General features: G+C 40.0%; 2 protein-coding genes across 3 annotated transcripts in view; both read left to right on the top strand.

The window, feature by feature from the left end:
- Positions 1–4,601: 4,601 nt before the first annotated feature.
- On the top strand, positions 4,602–10,459 carry LOC104941587 (eosinophil peroxidase-like). Its single transcript, XM_010766714.1, has 14 exons — positions 4,602–4,716; positions 5,150–5,237; positions 5,327–5,502; positions 6,220–6,349; positions 6,589–6,715; positions 6,804–7,010; positions 7,277–7,634; positions 7,743–7,903; positions 8,005–8,263; positions 8,347–8,517; positions 8,634–8,871; positions 8,976–9,175; positions 9,278–9,301; positions 9,411–10,459. Exons 1-14 carry the CDS (start codon positions 4,650–4,652, stop codon positions 9,857–9,859), a joined length of 2,655 nt encoding a protein of 884 aa, XP_010765016.1. The 5' UTR covers positions 4,602–4,649; the 3' UTR covers positions 9,860–10,459.
- A 4,118-nt stretch (positions 10,460–14,577) lies between these two features.
- The window catches only part of ebf2 (EBF transcription factor 2), a 29,829-nt gene continuing 23,190 nt past the window's right edge, over positions 14,578–21,216 (top strand). For both annotated transcript variants that reach the window (XM_010766713.1, XM_010766712.1), the window contains exons 1-5: positions 14,578–15,145; positions 16,863–17,019; positions 18,671–18,734; positions 20,123–20,178; positions 20,275–20,348. In XM_010766713.1, the coding sequence (XP_010765015.1) occupies positions 15,015–15,145; positions 16,863–17,019; positions 18,671–18,734; positions 20,123–20,178; positions 20,275–20,348 (482 nt within the window). In that variant the 5' untranslated portion in view covers positions 14,578–15,014. The remainder of the gene's footprint in view (positions 15,146–16,862; positions 17,020–18,670; positions 18,735–20,122; positions 20,179–20,274; positions 20,349–21,216) is intronic.

The raw sequence follows: 21,216 nt of genomic DNA, 5'->3' as shown, positions 1-21,216 counted from the left end.
AAAAAGGGGAGCGAAAACAAAACGGCCCATCAGTCAACACAATGAGAAGTCTAAAGGAGGAAAAAGACTTAAAAGCAGCACTAAAGTTACACAGTTTCCATGCCAGAGGACAGCGGAGATATGCACACCTGCACATAACATACGATGTGAGATAGTTCCTTCAACGTTTAATCTAAATATTGTCGGTTTAAGTTAGTGAGTTTATTTCTTTAGACAGCAGGCACACAGGTTAAAGCCAATTTGTTATTGACAGCTTACATAGAATCATTTTTTTCTTTTCCTGCATTCCTGACAGTAGCCACTTACAATGACATGACCAGCTTGCAAAACAATCAGAGTATACAATGAATACAGGAGAGAAAAATTAGTAATGAAATGAAGAGCCTTCCTTATAACCTCCCGGACAAAGGGGAATTAACCTGTATCTGTATCAGTCAACACAATGAGAAGACTCAATGAGGGAAATATTTCTAAGTGGAGCTGAAGTCACGCACTTTTTTTCCATGACAGAAAGGTTTTTCTGTGTCAGCTGGGGAGAACGAATAGGGCAAGAGTGATATATACACCTCCAAGCCTGTAACTTTTATAAATCTGAAGAATTTCTATAGAGTTTCATTTAAATCTATATTGTAATTTTTAAGTTAGTCGTTGTTTAGCTCGGAATCTTTTTGTCAAGGACAGCTTTTAATTATGGAAATGTATTTGAATGTTCCTGTATTTCCATCAAAGGTGCAACTTACAATCACATTATAATACTATAAACAACTACTGACAAGAGCAACAGCTTTCTAATCCGATTTGAGAAATCACCTTAACAAAATCTAATATAAACATAACATATAATTTTACATACAAACTGTAACATATTATTATTCAAACTCATTGTTCTTATGATTTATAGCTTTAATGTCAAGTCTTTTGATTTATTTGTATTACATTTGTTGGTTTAAGTTTGTCATGCAGTCAATTAACAAAACCAGAAAGGCCACCTGCCTGAATGGATGCCAAGTCACTTCTGCCTATGGTTCCTGAACCTTCTTTTTTTTGCCGGTTAACTTGCAATGAGCAGAACTAAACGAGAAGGCTAAATATAGCTTTCTAATTCCTATTAGATCTGGCCCGCCGGTATATTGCACGCACACCTTCATTCAATCCTGAGGGTCTCCTCAGCTCAGAGCCTGACCCCAAACATTGATGAACTTCCACCCAAGATGAGACGCCAAGTATCTGGCTTGAACTACCATCACAGAGCAGCAACCTGAGTTTAATGGATGTTTCCTTCTGCATTTTGTTACTTGCGACAACAGGGCATGTTTGGTTTTTTCTTTGAGGGAAATAGTTTTTTTGAAGCTGTTGTTGGCCTGTGGAAAAATGTAATCATAAGAAATGACTCTGGAAAAGCTGCAGATAGAGCCATAAGAAATGAATGCAACTGATTATTTAATGTTTAATGTTTGCAATTTAATAAGCAATTATTTAAGCTTCTTAGTTCCAGGTTTAATATGTGCAATAAGTTATTTCAATAAGTTTTGCAATAAACATTGAACCAGTCCGGCCCTCGACTAGTACCGATTTTTAAATGTTAGCCCACTGTGTATTTGAGTTTGACACCCCGGATCTAAATGTGATAAAACATGAGAATGAACGTTACAGTGCAGCGCAAAAATAAATAGGCTACATTTTTATTTTAATCGGTGCAGTTGCCAAAAAAGTCTGTCTTCCCCTGTTTACATTTTTCAGAGATGCGCTAATGGCTAAACTGAGCATCATTCAAACAAAAATATTCAGGTTAGTTCAGGTGTATTACAGTGATTTTCTTTTTTAAACAGTCAAACAATCGGAGACTATGCACATCATGTTCGAGGCAATGCTGAATTGAATAGTTCAGTAAAATACATATCTATAAAATAAATTCGCAAAGATATTTAAATCTATACAAAACTGTAAATGTTTGTTTATCATGATTAGAAAATATGACAAATTATATTTGATAGAAAATATGATTATGTCAATGCTGGCTGCACTGAAAAAACTGAAACGTTGACTTTGATTAAATGTTACTTGACAGCAGATTTCACATAACTGTATAAGGTTAGTTGAAAGCAATAATATTAAGTTGAAATACACAATATTAGGTTCAAAGTAATATTATTGCTTTCAACTAAACTAATAGTGATATGAAATGTGTTGACGTAATACATTTAATCAAAGTCAACTTTTCAGCTTTCCAGTGCATGTGATCTTTGCAAAAACAAGCAGAACATTATGATTTTACGAGTTTCTTTTATTTTTGTTAAATATTTGTTGTGTCTCTTGGCCTGATCAGATGTTATTTTTGTTACGTTTTACCTCCTTCTTTCTCTTGGCCTGATCAGATGTTATTTTTGATGCACCTTTAAAGTTCTTGGCAGATGATCTGAGGGGAATTTCTTGTTGTTTGTTTTTAACTTGTGATGTGTCATTTTGTGAAGCACTTTGAGCTGCATGTGTTAAAGCTTTATTATTCACACTTGCGAATGTCTATTTAGTTATTTAAATAAAGCTGAATAAGGTGTTCACAGAAGAACATTTAACATGACATAACAGTTCCTACAGCAAGGTTTTCAGTGATATTGTTCACCTGAATTACCTGCATTATAGCTTCAGGAGTTTACAAGACATCAACATTTAAAGAGATTGTGATTAAAGTTTGCAGTGGACTCGGCCTATGAGTGTGAACTGCTAATGAAAAGAAAATCTAACTGCTCAAAGGGAAGTATGAAATATTGCAGGTCGTGTGTCACTATATTATCTCAGTGCTTAATGATCTGACATCTCCATGGCGTACAGGAGCATTACTCATGGAGGAATGAACGGAGAAACAACCTGTTGAGCCAATTTGTAATCCTTTTCGTGCTAATGACTATATGTTGATAAAATGCCAGAAACCTATCAAAGATAGTCCGGCTCAAGTTCAATAATTTAAACAAAGGGCAACATACTTTTAAAGATGGACACACCTGGGTTACCAAAGGCCAAGGTATGTGGTTTAGCTTGCTATTAAAGTACATTAATTGTCAATCTGATGTGTGATCTCTGACTCCAATGAGGTCAACTGGCTGCTTCTGTTAGTAGAGATTTGACTTGATGACATGCACGGGTATTACTACTAATAAGGGTGAAACACGAGACTCGCCCACAAACCTAATTAGCCTATAGCAGATAGGGATTAGTGCTTACCATCACAATGAGAATTCTAATTCTTAAAGCACAAATAAATCCAAAGAAATAAGTACAGTCTTCTGTTTCTCCCCCAAAGCAGAGGGTATCGGCTGGGAATCTGTTGAGATGATAAGAACAAGTAATCATTGTGTGTGTGTGTGTGTGTGTGTGTGTGTGTGTGTGTGTGTGTCTGCGTGCGTGTTTGTGCACCAACAACACATCGATATACAGCAACCCCCCCCCCCAAAATTGCGTTTAATATCCAAATGTAATACAAAAAGTAATGTTCCCCTATTGTGCAGAAAGCTGCGCAAGTTAAAAGGAAGCACACATTAATTTGCGTTTATTCAAAAGCTGAGATCGTCTTAAAAGTTGTCATCATATTGAAAAGCTTGGACATTAGCGGGTTATTAAAGGAGCTGTTATCCAATGCTCCGGTGCTGGTAGACATAAGCTATTGTTAATTATTTCACGGGTCTATAGGACGACATCAGACCCTTTTTTTCAGCATTGGTCCAGGAAGATGTTTTCGTTTGGCAGGAATCGCAATGCTGAGTTTCAATGGCATGTCAAAAATGCAGCCACCGTATCCTTGGAGTTTCAGGAATTTGAATGTTACGTCACGATTAACTTCCTTAAACTAATTTTTTACCGTAATCGACTTACATACCATAGTGGAATGCGTTATCGTGTCGACCTTTATCTGTAGGACGAGACTCACATAATAGGCCTAATCACAAAGCACTTTTCAAAAATGTTTTTAATAAATACTCAAAACTCGAAACAAGAAATTAGCTTGAAAGAAATAGACACAACAACACAGTAAAAATTCAAATTAACAATCCAGAATTTGGGAATGTAACTTTGTGTTATGGAAAAACTGTAACGTAACACATTAGGCTAAGAGGGAGAGCATTTTCAGAATATAATTTTTTTAAGTGAAGCGCTGCAGCTCTCTAATCCATAAGTATTATATTATAAATGTATGCAGAATTTACAAATAAATATGAACAAGACATTTATTCACGGTCAAAAATGATTATTGACGAATAAATGACAACGCAAAATGTGTAATATGTGTGAAAACGTTTTTTTCTCGGGTTAACTATCCCTAAGAGTTTCTGTTCTTCTGTGAAAAACAAGATTCATAACACGGTGAAAGCATGCATCTTTGATTTACATTGATTTTTAGATTGACAGTGTTTCGTGCGAGGGTTGTTTCTTTCGCTGATCGTCATTAATTGGCAGACTTGAAGTTGCTCAACAGGGATGCTGAGTGAGAACGCGGAAGAAAAGATGGGAATTCCGGACAACAAATGGGCGGTAATGAAGCGACACACCGGCTATAAATTGTCCGCCAATTTACATGCAGCACACACTTCTGAGAGTGGCTGAAGATTTGCATCTCTTGCTTCACAGACTGGATAATATTTGTCTTTTTTGCAGCAATGAAGGGTTTTCTGTGCTTGTTGGCTGCAGGGCTTTACCTTAGCTTGCAATGCAAGGTGAATGCTGGTGAGTGCTTCCACCTTCCTCTTGCTTACAAAAGCCACTAAGATATATTTAAATATTTGACTTATTGTACTTTTTTTAGATCAAGACTTTTCTTTCTGCCGCTGCTTTCAATGTAACTATTCATAGGTTACATAGCTTTTATTAATGTTTTTTATACACCTGTGTTATTTGCTTGTTTAATGTTTATTTTATCCTCCTTCTCTTTATAATGACAGTTTTTAAATGTCATTTTATAATGTGTTCCGCTACACTATTTCTTAATGCTCCTAATATTTTTCATTTTTGTAAAACACTTTGAATTACCTTGTGTTGAAAGGTGCTATATACATAAACTTGATTCAGAAATGATTATCTCAGTTCAAATGTTTAAGTGTTATGTTACAGTATTGCATCACAAATATATCTTGTAAAAGTCTTTGATGTGGCATTTCAGAATCGCATTTGAGCAGAGATGAGATTGAGAGAATTGTGATCGCAGCCAAGGCCAATGTTGACTCAGCTTACGAATACTCCAGAAAAGTGTGAGTGTACAAACCTTTTTGAAGAACTAAATCGAAGGTATTCCTATTAATGTATGAATTCATCAATGTTGTCTCTGCTCACCACACAGGAGCATTGCACGCGTGAGGCGGAATGCGGTGAGTCCCTCAGACATCCTTCGGACGTTGAAGCAGCCTGTTGGGATGACCCGAAATGCAGTGCGCGCTGCAGACTACATGCATTACGCCGTGGAGCTGATCCAGAAATCTTTGAACAGACGACGAAGACGCTCCATCAATGCCACAGGTGTGCAACATTTACAGCTCCCCGTCACTTTCCTTTGAAACATCTGTATATCGTTAGGTTTTTTGTTTTCTTTGCATTGTTTCTGTTCTGATTTTATTTAAAAGGTATTTGAGCATTAGGAAAAGCGCTATATCCGATGTATTATTATTATTATTATTATTATTATTAGAATTATTATTATTATTGTTATTATTATTGAAGTAGTAGACTTACTCACTGTACTTAAGTAACATTTTTTGGTACTTTATTTGAGTATATCAATGTTTGGCTATACATTGTACTTCTACTCCACTGCAATTCAGAAGTAAATCGTGTATTTTTACTACTTTACATTTTACAAATATATTTAGTCACTGTTTTCAGATTTTGATTAATGATGTGAAATGTAATAAACACTTAAATAAACTTTAGTTATACCTGGAGTAAATTAATTCACAAGCTACCCTGAAGACCAACGTTATTAAAACAGCTGCACCTCAACCATCTTTGATAGACACATGAATGCATCAATAAATAAACAAAACATGTACAGTATTCTGAAATGGGCCAATCTGCATAATGAGAACTTATACTTTTGAAGTACATTTTGATGCAAACACTTTGCTACTTTTACTTTACACATTTTTATTGGAGAACTTTAACTTGTAGATTACTACAAGATCTGAGAACTTTTCCCACCTCTGCAGCTGAGTCGCTAATGTTTCTTACTTAATTTAGATCTGATCCCTGAGGAGACTCTGGGGGTCATCGCTAATCTGACAGGCTGCTCCCCGCGACATCGGTCCCCTTCCTGCGCGGCGAGTTTCTATTCGCCGTATCGCACAGCAGGCAGCACCTGCAACAACCAGTGAGTCAACTATTAAATAGAAACCTTACATTTAATTTCCCTGACTGTGTGGACAACTGCACATATAGCTTCCATTTACTACTAACTCATGAGTAGTTTGATTCTGTTTTTGTTTTCATGTTATTTTATGCATTGGTTGTAAGCAGCTGTCTAGGTTTCCCACCTATCATTTTTATTAAATAAATACAAAAAAGAAAGAAAAGATGAGCACTAATTCATTTATTATTTCTTGAATATAGGGAACACCTCCTTTTTGGCTCCTCCAATACACCTTTCACCCGCTGGCTCCCTGCTGAGTACGAGGAGAGTACTTATAAACCAAGAGGCTGGGATAATAAGACTATCGACAATCACTATCTGCCATTGGTAAGAAACCTTAACATATGGTCAATGACAATGAAAAAAAGATGAATGTAGTACTACAAGGTGCTCACTGTCTACATTGTGTCTTCAGGTATTGGAAGTGTCCAACCGAATTCTGGCAACAGGAAACGATGAAGTGACAAGCGATCCACTCTACACTTTCATGGTGACCATCTTTGGCCAGTGGATGGACCACGACCTGACCTTCACCCCTCACTCGCCTGTTATCCGCTCATTCAACAACGGGATTGACTGTGACGAGAGCTGTGATCGTTCAGAGCCCTGCTTCCCCATTAAGGTCAGTGTCATTACAAAAAAACAGACATCATTGAATTTAAACTGAACTGAAATAATTGTAAATCTTGAACGCTGTCTTTGTCTGTCTTATCCAGCATTAAATGTGCCTCTCTACACACACACACACACACACACACACACACACACACACACACACACACACACACACACACACACACACACACACACACACACACACACACACACACACACACACACACACACACACACACATTGAATGCTAACTTCTTCTCGTCTTCCCAACAGATTCCTAGCAACGACCGGCGCTTTGGCGAAGATGCAGAGTGCATGCCTTTCTTCCGATCGGCCGCAGGTTGTGGTTCTGGACAAACGGGCCACATCTTTGGTTCCAGCACCACCCGTCAGCAGATGAACGCTCTTACAGCTTTCATTGATGTAGGTCAGGTGTATGGTTCAGATCCTAGCAAAGCTCTCTCACTTCGGGATCTCAGTTCAAATGAAGGCCTGATGAGGGTCAACGAAATGTACAATGACGACGGCCGTGAGCTCCTGCCCTTCTCCGACATGGTGTCCAACATTTGTGCCAACCGAGCTCGAATGACTAATGATGTTAATGCAGAGGAGGTGCCCTGCTTTCAGGCTGGTGAGTGGCAGCAAATACACTGATGTACAAATGTTTAACGTGTTAGATCATTCCAAGCATTGCACAGGGCTGACAGCTCTTTTTCTCCCATTTTATCCAACTTTTAAGGTGATGAGCGTTCCAATGAAAACATTGCGTTGACCACTTTACACACTCTGTTTTTGCGTGAGCACAATCGGCTGGCCCGTGTTCTGGCACAGCTGAATCCTCACTGGGACGGAGAAAGGCTCTACCAAGAGGCTCGCAAAATCATGGGAGCATATTTCCAGGTTAGGAATTGGTTTAGCTGAATCGCTTACAAAAAAGTTTCAATGACGATTTAAGTGATCGTTATTATGCATGGTTCATTCAAATGTTTTCTGTCTTTCAGGTGATCACTTTCAGAGACTACTTGGCTCACATTGTTGGTCCAGACTTCATGGCCAACCAGCTGTCCACCTACCCTGGTTATGATGACAGTGTTGACCCCAGCATCTCTAATGTGTTTGCTACTGCTGCTTACCGATTTGCTCACCTGATGATTCCGCCTGTTATGCCTCGTTTGAATGAGCAATTCGTTGAACACCCCACATACCCCAGCCCTATGCTTCACAGAGCCTTCTTCACACCGTGGAGGATCATCTTTGAAGGTTTGGCCAAGATCTTTAACTTGTTTGTTGTTACCTAATCAGAGAATGAGTTTAGACCCTAAATGATCTGTTGTGTTCCTCAGGTGGTCTGGACCCAATCCTGAGGGGCCTTGTGGGTAGTAAGGCCAAGCTGAACACGCAGGATCAAATGATGCCTGAAGAGCTAAGGGACAGGCTTTTCAAATTCACCAACACGTTGGCTTTGGATCTGGCTGCCCTTAACATGCAGAGAGGCAGAGACCATGGAATCTCTGGTAATTTAGTTGTTATACCTATGTATTGTTTAGGTATAAAATAATTGTTCCTGCAGGTATTAAAGATTGCACACCTAAAACATGGCAACAATTTAACGCTGTGTACTTCCTTATAGGCTACAACAAATGGCGCAAGTTCTGTGGGCTTTCACAGCCAGGTAACCTGATAGAGCTGGCTGAAGTGTTAAACAACACGGTTCTGGCCACCAAACTTATGGGTCTCTATGGAACACCTGAAAACATCGATGTGTGGCTTGGAGGAGTGGCTGAGCCCTTTGTCCCTGGAGGAAGAGTGGGACCTCTCTTTGCCTGCCTGATTGCCACTCAGTTTGAGAAGATTCGCAAGGGAGACCGGTATGTTACACAACTGACATTGCTCACAATGTGGAAAATGGTATGTGTTGTTATTCCTTTTTACATTCAATATCGTTGTATTTTAACAAATTGTCCAATTTCAGACTTTGGTGGGAGAACGATGGAGTGTTCACTGAGGCCCAAAGGGAGTCACTGAAAAACACGTCACTTGCCCGAATCATCTGTGACAACTCTGGTATAACTGAAGTCCCAGAAAAACCTTTCCAGTACCGTCCTCGAGGATCAGGTTATGCCCCATGTGCGAACATCGAAGCTTTTGACCTCGATGCATGGAAGGATGATGGTTAGTATTTGTCCTGAAATCTGACACAGTAAACTAAACAAGATCAGTGCCAACATTATAATCGTTGAAAAATACTGACTGTTTCCCCTTTTTATTACCCAGGATCTAACCAAAATGGATCCGCAGGTAAAACTACAGCTCATGCATTTTTACCCTACGTTTAGAATTATAACTTTAAAATGGTTGTATGGAAAGGTCCTGTTGGTATAATTGTACTCATGTCTGTTTTTTACAGGACGCCGAGGCACCCGTGGTCTGACCGGCCTTTCTGGACCCGCTGGACCCCCCGGGCCTCCAGGCACCATGTTTAATTCTGCCTTCTCCATGAGACTCGGTAACCTCCTCAAAGCCGGCGGACCCTTGAAATTTTCCGATGTCATCTACAATGGACAGAAAAGCTATGACAGCAAAACTGGGTATTTTACGTGTGAGTATCCGGGTGTTTATGAGTTTCAGTTTCACGCCACCGTTTACAACCGTGAGGCCACTTTGGATCTGATGCGCAATGGAAAAAGGGTTCTGCACTCATTCACCACCAAGCAGAGCGGTTACATCACAGCAAGTGGCAGCATGATCATCAAGCTTGAGAAGTGGGACAAGGTCTATCTTGTGTCTGACTATGGTGTCACCGGCGGTCTGACCGCTGACAGTTCCTTCTCAGGGCATTTTCTGTTTACTGAGTAAACAAATGTTCTTCAGCTGTAGACCCATGACATCCCAAAATGACTGCAAAAATGTGGTCCTATATGAAGTCCTTAAATGTTGCCGGTGGATGATATAATACACCTTTCCATTTTCTATTGTGGTTTTACTGAATTGCACCGAAATCCAAGGCAGGACAAGCCTTACATTTTCAGATTTTACATTTTCAGAGGTTCAAGTGAAGCAGAGCTGTCCTGAGAGTTAGTTGAAGTAATTATAGTTTTCTACTTATAACTAACTAATCTAACTTTTTTGTTGTTGTGGCCCTACTGACCGAACAGCACAAAAAAGGTTGCATTAATTGATTATCTAAAAGCTTTTGTATTGAATGAAGGACTATTTATAATTCAGTAATACCTGCCCTGATGAAAAACAATGTGAAAACTACTTGACTTGATCTGTGACATTTTTTCTTATTTTATTTTTGATTTAATCATTTTATTTTCTCTTCAAAATGACCTTTGTCTCTTGAGAATATCTATTGAATGAATGCTAATGTCATGTTATGTTTAAAAAATGCTACAACTGCTGTAATAGTGCAAGTCACTTTACAATGAATGTTAATAAATGATAATTGTACACATTGAACCCTGCCTACGAATGATATTTATAATGACAGAGACTTCAGGAGATGGTATGTGTTTGCCTAAAACACAGTTGATGATATTCTTAACCAGACCAGTAGATGGCATTGACATACAATCTTTTAAAGAAAGCAGACACAACCTGTGGTGGTTTTAGTACGTTTCTGCTCTGCTAATAGACTTAATGGTTCTTAAAATAAACCAGAGCTTCTTGACACATAAAGCAAAACATCTAAATAGCTCACAAAGTTTAATCTGTGCTTTGAACAAATTCAGTTTTAATACTTTCCATTAGAGTAAATAAAGTAAATGGAATGGATATTTATTTATGTTGTATCTACAATAAATACATTTAACAACTTGATTCCCTCTAAACACTTACACATGGACTATCAAGACTCAGTCCAGTTTTTAAGTTATCTTTCCTCAGCAGGAGGTCAATGCAATCCCTTTTTCCAAAGCAAAGTTATTATGATATTAGTTAAAGATATGTAATTTAATATATTTAAGAAGTTGTGTTTTTGTCAGACAATTGTTAAACCACAGGAGTATTTTGGTGGGCTGTAAAGAAATACCTTACTCACTCACTGTGAGTGAAATGGATTTGAAGTGTCTGCAGTGAAGGTGAAAGATTGTAATTCAAAAGGAGAACTAAAGATGTATTACACCCAATTCAACAGAGTACAAATATATCAAGTTTTATAAAACTGGAAAAGCACAATAGACTCATAATCAACAACTGGCTTTAAAACTTGCTATGTATTATTCTTAAAAAGCCTGCTATGTGCTTTGTTTCCGTATTGCAATTTGTTCTTAAAGGAAATGGTTTTACTCCAAATCACAACAGGGCGTTTATAAAGATTAATTTAAATGTTTGGAGCAGAAGATTTTTTTGATACTGAAGAAATGAGGCTAAAGGTGGTCACTCTGCTTTAATTGGGGATTCCGACACTCCCCGGGGGACCTGCATGCTTAAATCCTAAATAAGTAAACAAAAAAAAAGCAGCGCAATATATGGCGATCGATGGGAGACGTGGTGGGTCGCATTAGCTCTGTTTTTTTCTAGGAGGACGGAAACCAGCTGCTGCGTCTCCACACGCACGCACACACGCACATGTGCGCACACACACACACACACACCCACCCACACACACACACACACACACACACACACACACACACACACACACACACACACACACACACACACACACACACACACACACACACACATGCCACGCCCCTTCTGACCTCCGTGGACACAGTGCCATCCACACAGAGTGGCTCCGGGTGTCCCATGGGAGCAGGGGAATGCTGGGCAGGACGAGCGGCACACGATACCCCATTGTTTGGTTTAGCAGTCACTGATTCCCCCCTCACCTCCTCCCTAAAACACACGGGCTGACCGTCTCAGCGGGTTAAATTGATTAGAAAGACGTTTGTGGTTTGACTAATCCCCCATTTTCGCCCCGACTCTCCGCTCCAGCAATTTAGAAAAGCCCCACATTCAGACAGCAGTCCTGCGGGTGGGGATGATAATCACGGCCGAGCCTGGCGCACCTGTGGGGCTGAGCTGCAGAAACACATCACAAAACACACATAATGCAAATAATAGGACGAGACTTGATCTGTTTAATCTGCCAAACATGTACAACTTCCAGCCAGCTTCAGTTTCGCAAGCAACACGATTTGAACCAATATTATATAAGCAAATATAGGCTACGTTTATGAGATATGGGAGAACACATTTTAAACACAATCTATTAAAGGATTGTGATTAATGCATTTTTTTGCAAACGAGATCAAGCGTTCCAATACAGGCCAAATAAACGCAGGTAATAATAGGCTATGTGGGTTCATTATAGGCCAACAAATTATATGAGATGAGTTAACAAAGCATTCTTATGTGATGGCACATAAACCTGTTTGATCATAATTAATATGACAACTCAAATGTGTTTGATGACTCAGGTGATTGATGTGTTGGAAGTCTGGCACCACCCAACATTAGCAATGAAAAGTCAGTCCAAGTTTGTAATTCATATTTTCTCTTTGTGTGAATTCGAGTCTGCAGAAGCCTTGATTTCTTGCAAACATTCAAGCTTTCTGGGTTGATTACCTGAGTTTTTGAGCATCAACCGAGTTTATTCAATGTTGCTTCTCATACAGGAGACAGCCCAACCACCGATAACCTAGATCGCGTCTCTTTGCATTTCAGTAGAGGAATTTGTATTAAAGTGTGTCATCATATACAGATTGTTCATGGTTAAGTAGAGCTGTCAATCATGTGTGGGGAAGTGTGTGAGGGACACGGAGACGGGGCGCAGACTCGGCAGGATTCCCCAAGACTGCTCTCATAATTGGGGGAACATCTGACTTTGTCCCGCGCTGGCAGATGGTGGGTTGAGGCGGGATCCAAAGGGGGGAGATTTACATTCATTGTCCGGGCGCACAAACTCCACCCTTAGACAATAGTATCGGTAAGGGCCAAAGGACCAGGGGATGAACTTTCCTTTTCAACGCCAGATGAACAGAAGCGGAAATTAATTTTTAGTCTGCAAAAATAAAAGCTCAAAAACATGGTATAGCCTATTTATTTTTATTTTGTTGGGCCCAAACAAAAACATTTTTTTGAATTACATTATTATCAATTAATAATGTCAAGAACTAGGGCTTTTACTTTATTTAGGTTTATTTCTGCTTATCCTGAAATTACCCAAATCAGCGTGCTAAAGAAACTCCACACTTTATCAAAAATAACTCAACATACTTTTTATAACATCAACACATTTTGTTATATGCTAAAGATAGCCTACCTTACAAAAAAACACTTTAGGAAGCCTCTCTTTAACATCGTTATTTTTGAACTGATTTCAAGACCTCTGTGGGTTCCTACTCAGATCTTGCACTTTCTCAATTAAAAGTAGAAAAGTGTTGGCATTAAAATATACTTAAAGTAACACAAAGTAAAAGTAGGCCTATGCAGATTTGCCCATTTCAGAATAATATATATAATATGTTTTGATTATAATTATTGATGTATTAAAAATGTTTATCAAATGGTAAATGTTCAGCTAATTTGAATTCCTTTGTATACTGCAGGGTAGTTTGTAAGGGTAACTCCAGGTGTAACTAAAGTATTATTTAAGTGTTGAAACTATTTCACATCATTAAACAAAATCTGCAAAGAAACCAAATATATAATAAATGTAGTGGAGTAAAAGCACAGAAATTACCTTTGAAATATGGAGTATAATTACAAAGTTGCACAACATTGAAATTCTCAAGTAAAGTAAAGGTCCCTCAAAATTGTACTTAACTTGAGTACATCTACTTTTACACCACTGTTGATAAGCCAGTCTTTTGTATTGATTGAGAACTCAGTTCGGGCTCTGTCAGGGTCCAATCAGAGCGCAGCACTGGGCTGTGCGGTGATTGATGGACCAACCAGACGGCCATTGTTGCGGCTGACACTGATGCGATGCTCCTCAGCGGAATCACTGGTTCAAAGGAGCAGACGGTGGAGCTGCTGAATGCGCGCCTGTCGAGAGCGCACTTGTGTTAGATTTTGACTTGAATGAACAGACCTAACAGGATTTGCTGTAGCGACCATTCAGGGCAGCATGTACAGAATAATTGAAACCAACGTTTAAAGTGTGGCTTTTATAAACACATTCATAGATACACAAAAAAGTACAAAAAAAACAAGTACAACACAAGTATAAAACCCTATCACTTTTAGTATTTGTCTACAATGTGGAGGTTGAATAATATTGATTGCAGACCCCCCTTTATCATCACACCTACAAAGAAACTCGCTCATGTCTATATTTGTCACACCACAGATACATTTCTCAACATATTTGAGAAGTGTATGCTTCAAATGTGCCCAATTGTGTGTTTTTCCTTCATCATCAACCCGGCCAAACTTAATGAGTGAAAACTTTGCCTCAAGAGTCACTGGTTGGATGCTGAATCTGGCAGAAGTCCAAACAACGGATGCACTTTACACCAATGAGAGCATCCATTTCAACAATCGGTCCCCCATATGGCACTAAGGCCCCTCCTCCAGCTCTATCCCGGCAGAGGGTCTCATTCATGCTTCAAGACAGCGGTTCACTGCAAGCTTCCTGGCCCTCGGATCAACTGTTTTGATCCGATCTGGCCCTCTGACAAAGGAAGACTTTCTGCACACACGTATTGACTGAATATTCTGAGTCGCTCTGCAGTGTGTGAGGAGCCACCGAGCAGGTGACCATTTGCGCTCGAAGTGACGCTGAAGACTTGCGCTTGGACAATGCTTTCAATTAGAGGTGGAATATATCTATTATCTTCGTTTCAGCCTTAAAAGAAAGTTAGCGTGGATCATTATCTGAGGCGTTTCTGAAAGAACACCACACAGCATCTGTCATTTGTTTTTTTTTAAATCTCTGGAGGAGCGCAGCGACTTGGGGTGGACCTTCTGTTGTTTGCCAAAGTGCTTTAGCTCTCCAACTCTTGGTGTTTTGTGTAAATTGAAAGAAGTGCACCGAAACGCGCAGGCAAGGGCTTAAATGTTTGGCATCCAGGAGCATCTGATACGAGAAGTGAGCGGATTAAAAGAGAGAAGTCTTGAAGAGATGGATCCAATCCGGTCGTGGGTGCGTAATGTCGGCGTGGTGGATGCTAATTTAGCGGCGCAAAGGTACAGTACAGCTGATCTATTGACATTACCTTCTCACCAGATCGTTACATCAGTTACATGAGAACATTTATTTTAGCAATCAGCAGGAGCCCAGTGTAGTTACAGTGTGTAAACATTTAACTCATTAAGAGTCGACCTGTCAGGAAAGACCTGCAAACTACTTGTTGCCAAATATGACAGGAGTCCTCTTTAAACTATTTGCCCCCAACTCATAACACGTCTTTAAATATGTCTAAAGAATCTAATATGATTATTATTATTTTAGAGTTAATAAATGTTATGTAGCCTACATAACAGGGCAACCATATAAACACGTAAAACTAAGAGGGTCTAATCAGCACTACTTCAATATAAAGTCACACAAGGTGCATTACATCATATAATTACTCTAGTGTAAAAGGTCAACATATTTAATAGAACAAATAATTTACCACCATTTATGAAAACCTGACTTTGCCAAATGTATTTCCCCAGACCAGCTAAGTAATTCATAAACTGAAAGAACACTTCATCGCCCACACAGATGACATTTATGATTCATCCTTTGCAGAAGTTACAGTATTTCTATTGTTAAAAAAACATTTATTTTCAACATCCACCAGATGTTGAATCAACATCGTTAGTTTTTCCATTTCTTTACCAACACATACATCAGTGCACTCATTCCCGATTGTGTGCAAAGTTTAGAAAACAGGATAAAATGTAGGGTCCGAAAAGTAAATTTCCATAATACATAATTCCTCATAGAATATAGATAATAATTACTGATAAAACAACGGCGCTATTAAAACGATACTTTGTATTGTATTGAACCTGAAGATTTGGGCTTGTTTGAAATATCACGGTTGTAATGATTTATCAAAAGATCTCGCTATTGGGCAAAGTGTATTATTTCTAATAAGAAACAATTAAGGTTGCCATGAAAAAATCCATAGACTACTGAAGTTTTGATTTATTTTTGATTCATTTTGAATAAGACCGAAGTCGAATTTACAGAGTCGACTCTGTGCAGACTTCCACGCAATATGCATACATATTAAAGTTATTTAACTTTAACAGTCTGCAGCCTATTAAAAACTTTACATTTCAACCATGATGCTGCTCCATTAATGTTGAAGTCAGAAGTGTTGATTTTATTGTGTATATTTTATTTCTCAGTTTAAGTTTAGATTTTATTGTTTTTCCTCTTGCCTTGTATTTCCGTGCCCCACCAGTTTCTTCTAAACAAGTAAAGTAGACTTTAAGTTATGGGGAAAATGTAACCACATTTTAGGTTATTGTTAGTTGGATTATTTTTCTTTTGCAAATTATTGATATGCCTGATTATTGTATGATAAAATCAAGGCCTTATGCATTGGAAAATTAAAAATGTTATAATCAATGGAAAATTTAATTATTAAAAAATGACTTATTCATGTTAATTATAATCATTATTAATAACTGCCTTGAAAGTGCAAATTAATCTAAATGTTTTGTTGTGCATATTAACTGAGTTATCATGATTTACTGCAAGCAGAGAAAAGTCTCAACTGTGTTGTTTCATTTTTAATTATTAAAAAGCCAGTTTTCAATTATTTTGATTTACTTTGTTAAATGGTCCTTTTAATATATATATATAAAAACCCTTGTATTTATCAGTACAAATCAGTGTATTACAATACATTTGAACACAATGTGGATGTCTTTGTAACTGACTGTCTCCCTGTTTTGTCCTCAGTGGAGTAGCTTTGTCAAGAGCTCACTTTGAGAAGCAGCCGCCCTCAAATCTCCGCAAGTCCAACTTCTTCCACTTTGTCCTGGCTCTCTATGACAGACACGGCCAACCTGTGGAGGTGGAGAGGACTTCGTTTGTGGACTTTGTTGAGCATGACAAGGTGTGTTAATGTTTCTGGATTCCTGTCTGTCTTAATGACTATTATTTTGGGATGTAATCAATTCATTTCATCATCTACACAGTTATTTTAAACCCCAAACCATAAATCTGAAGCAGCATCGTCTAAAAAAACAGCCACAGATTGTATTAGTTAAAGCGTATTTCAGCTGTAACCAGGTGCTCAACTTGATCTTCCCCATCCCCAGTATAGCCAAGCATATCGAACAGCTGACGGCTACGTGTTTACACAAGCTCTTCCCTCAATGAGCTGATGATGTGGGATTGAAAAAGAATATCTAATGACTAATTAGCAGCTTGCCTCATTAGGAGGACATCACTACTTTTTAAAATGCAAATTATGCTTGCTCCTGTTAAGTTATACAGTGAACTAATCATCAAAGTCTCTTTCCCCCCCCCCCCCNCCCCCCTGCCATACTCTAAATACTGCTGTGGGGGTGAGCTGGATTCCTCAGGTTGGACAGGACCAAAATAAGGAAGAGTGTAGTGAGAGCCTTATGCCTGGTGTTGATGGATGTTTCTGCCTTGTGGTGCCAGAGCCTGCTAAACTGGCAACACATCTCCCCCGTGAGAAAGACAAGAGGACACCGTCCTGTCAGCTGAAGTTCAAACATAGTTTTACTATGAATTTCATGGGCAGGGAGGGAGGGAGAGGGCGGCAGTGCTAACACCAGGGCTTAAAGCTGTCAGCGTGCTCCCTTTGTGCCACCCAGGCCAGCGTATAGTAATATGACGGCAGTGGAGGAGTTCATTTTCTGCATGGTTACCCTGGCATCTGTTTTTGCTTTGTAATTATGCAAAGGTAGAATGATGGCAGGGCGAAATAAATGTTCCTCTGTGTATATTCACAAAACTTATGAAGCTAGGCATCCATCTATCTCCCAGCCTCAATCTCACTTTATTAAGTTTGATATTAAGTTTGGAGCTCTGTTACTTCCCAACTTATCTTCATGCATCTTAATTTCCCCTACTTCTTCTTCCACCTTGCAACTGTCTCCCAGTTTCTCCACTTCCCCAACCTTCTCGGTCTCTCTCCTCCACCCTCGCACTCGTCTTCGTGATGCCAGCCTCCTGGGTTATTGGACCAGAGAGCATTCCTTTGAGACCACTTAGAAAGACCAGTAGAGGTAGAAGAAGAGAAAGAAAGAGGGGGAACAAGAGACAGAGAGGGGGAGAGAAGGAAGAAGCGAGAGGCTAGTGGAGAGCCTGGGGGAGGGAGGGATAGCGGAAAGGAAGTTTTTCTGTCAAGGTCGACTGCTGCTCAGTCTCACATACAGTACTTTCCACACTTTGCACACACACGCACACATATAACCATGGCGGGGCTACCTCGTTGCGATGAGGACCTCTACATTTGATCTTAGGGTTTTAGGAGTTTGCATCAGACATGATAGTTCAACCTCTACAAAGAACATCCGGCTCAAGGTTAAGCGCTCAGCTCTCGAACACAACGAAAGGTCCCACATGGGCTCTGAGCCTACAACCCTCTGATCTCAGTGCTGCTGTCAGGGAAGGGCGAGCTACAGGATTAGGAGAGACTCGCTGTGCTTAACACTGTGTGGGGATGCTCAGCTGTACTTATCTGTGCTTCACATGTGCTTAACGGCATGTCTGTGTGTCTGTCCCTTTCTAAGGAGCAGACAGGGGAGAAAACCAACAACGGCACGCACTACAAGCTGCAGCTCCTCTACAGCAACGGTGAGTCAAAGCAGAGATCTCAGAGTATATGTAGGAGCTTTTGCACTGTCTCATTTATCTCTACAGGAGTTGACACCATCAGGGCTAACCTGACACACACCTCTCCACTTAAGTAATCTTCCTCCACATCCTCTCCTCTCTGAGCTCATCAATTACCTTCCCCTCATCCTCTAATCACTGGGTTTGTTCAATTCATCGTTCAGCTCTGCGAGGAGTCACTTCTGGGTGCATGTATGGGGAGATGAGGTACATGTTTCCCCCCCCCCACTTCAACACCCCCCATATTCCCTCCAACTACTCCAACCCCCCGTGGTGCTTTCACATCAGATCGGGGGATACGCAGAGAAACTCGGTTCCCATGAGCCACTGCTGGCCCTACTCTGCCATCGCAGGAGCACCCGTGGGAGAGAAGATAAAAGACATGTTCCAGAGCAACCCCCTTAAACACCCACCATACACCCACCATATACACACACACACACACACACACACACACACACACACACACACACACACACCAAAAGCACTTCCTCTGCATCCCCTCCTCTCATCCCCTTCCCCCAAGCGATATCAAAGGCATCTCAATCGAGACTTTGATGAGAGGAACACATTTTGAAAGCAATACTCTCCAAAGTCACAAAAAATAACGTGGGTAATGCGTTCATATCTTAAGAAGCAATTCATTACATCTTGTTTCTGTATCTTCTGAGACTTACAGCAGAGGTTTGGAATCATCCGGAGGGTTCAGGTGTATCTCACTCAGAGACACAGTCAACTATAAAATCCCTTCACTGACTGATCAGGTGCTTTTTTACTTGTTGGTGTGTGATAGGTAACATACCAGCTAGTATCCGGTCGTGTTAACTTGGGAATAAGTCAGAAGTTAACTGAGAAATAACAAAAAACAAACCGTTTGACAAACCGTGAGAATGCGCTCGTAAATTCTGGCCTCAAAGCCGAACATGACTGATAATCATCATACATCAAATAACTCTAACCCCCTCAGAAACCATCAGAGAAAATATGAACAGCAAGCCAATCTTATTCCTCCATGTTTAGCTGGACCGAGTTCAATGCTTTTTCTGAGCGCTGGTCCAGAGTTTGAGATAAAAAAAGATTGATGCCGTAAATCTTTCCATTTTATTTTGAGAAGCTTCATTATTATGTACTTTTTTATTCAAAGGTCAGAGCAGGTTTAAGATTGTGAGAGCAGTTTTGGTTGCTTCGTGAATTGTAATGTAGTATTTTGCAATTAGAGGCGAGCTTCTCCATCTTTCGTTGACTCCCAGTTTCCATTTTTACTAAAGCATTTAGGACAAGAGATTATAATACCAGTAAAATCTCTGCCATATCTAAAATGACTTGTGAAAGCCATTTTCTTTTTGCAGGGGTCCGCACAGAGCAGGATCTGTATGCACGACTTATTGACTCTGTCACTAAACAGGTTTGTAAACTTTATTTTAATCCATCTATTTCAATAAGAGTCTAACTTGGCCTACTTGAAACTTAATGTGTCCTATTACCTCTTTCCTTCTCTCAGCCAATAGCGTATGAGGGACAAAACAAGAATCCAGAAATGTGCAGAGTTCTGCTCACACATGAGGTTATGTGCAGGTGAGTCTTAGACACACACACACACACACACACACACACACACACACACACACACACACACACACACACACACACACACACACACACACCTTTTTAACCTTCATCCACAGGGACGAAATCCAAATATCCATTCCTCTCCTTCACTCTATTTTGTTTCAGCCAGCTTGAAATGTAGTTTTGGAACGACGCTTGGGGCTCTACATTTTTTGAAAACTAGAATGTGGTTGAACTATAAGTCTAGCCTGTCTGTCATCATCCTTGTTACAGTGGTAACCCCCTACAGATTTCTGCTGTAACACAGCATGTCCCCGGCCAGCTCCTGGATCTTCTCACTCTGTAGCCTCGAGTGTTGCGGACACCCCACAGCGGACAGCAGCACACACTCTTTTGGGAAATATTCTGCCTTTCCCTCATCGAAATGTAACCTTAACACTGCTGTTCAGCCTATACACCATGTCTGAACTTTGTCAACATGTGATACCAAGTGCAGTGCTATAGTTCCAGTGTCACAGCCAGTGTTATGCAGAGTCGTTATAACGTGAGTTTAAAGAGTCCCAGCCCTTTAAAGAGCTTCAGGGACCAGAAGGTTTTGGTTAGTGTTTGGTGGAGAAGAAAATAGGTGATCACGGGGTTATGGATGGAGAAAAAGCTGGAGAGAGCGGTGTGGAAGTGGGGCAGTGACCCAGGATTGGAGGGCAGCAGGGGGAAGGATAGGGGGCTGGGACACGGGGGAGAGGGGCTAAGACAGAGTGGGCTTTGCCATTGTGTAGCCAGCAGATGCCCGAATGTGACTCACAGCTGGCTAATAACAGAGCCGAAGAGGCAGAGGGCAAGCGTCACAGCTGGGGAGTGAGGCCGTCTGACAGGG

Source organism: Notothenia coriiceps, unplaced genomic scaffold (genome assembly GCF_000735185.1).
Source record: "Notothenia coriiceps isolate Sejong01 unplaced genomic scaffold, NC01 NC01_scaffold00003522, whole genome shotgun sequence".
NCBI lineage: Eukaryota > Metazoa > Chordata > Actinopteri > Perciformes > Nototheniidae > Notothenia > Notothenia coriiceps.
The sequence above is the reverse complement of the archived record's forward strand: the minus strand, read 5'-3'. Positions and strand labels throughout refer to the sequence as shown.

Coding starts and splice junctions, on each gene's coding strand:
- LOC104941587 (XM_010766714.1), top strand. CDS start 4,650: ATGAAGGGTTTTCTGTGCTTGTTGGCTGCAGGGCTTTACCTTAGCTTG. Junction 8,518..8,633: donor CAGAGACCATGGAATCTCTG/GTAATTTAGTTG, acceptor ACTTCCTTATAG/GCTACAACAAATGGCGCAAG. Junction 9,302..9,410: donor TAACCAAAATGGATCCGCAG/GTAAAACTACAG, acceptor TGTTTTTTACAG/GACGCCGAGGCACCCGTGGT.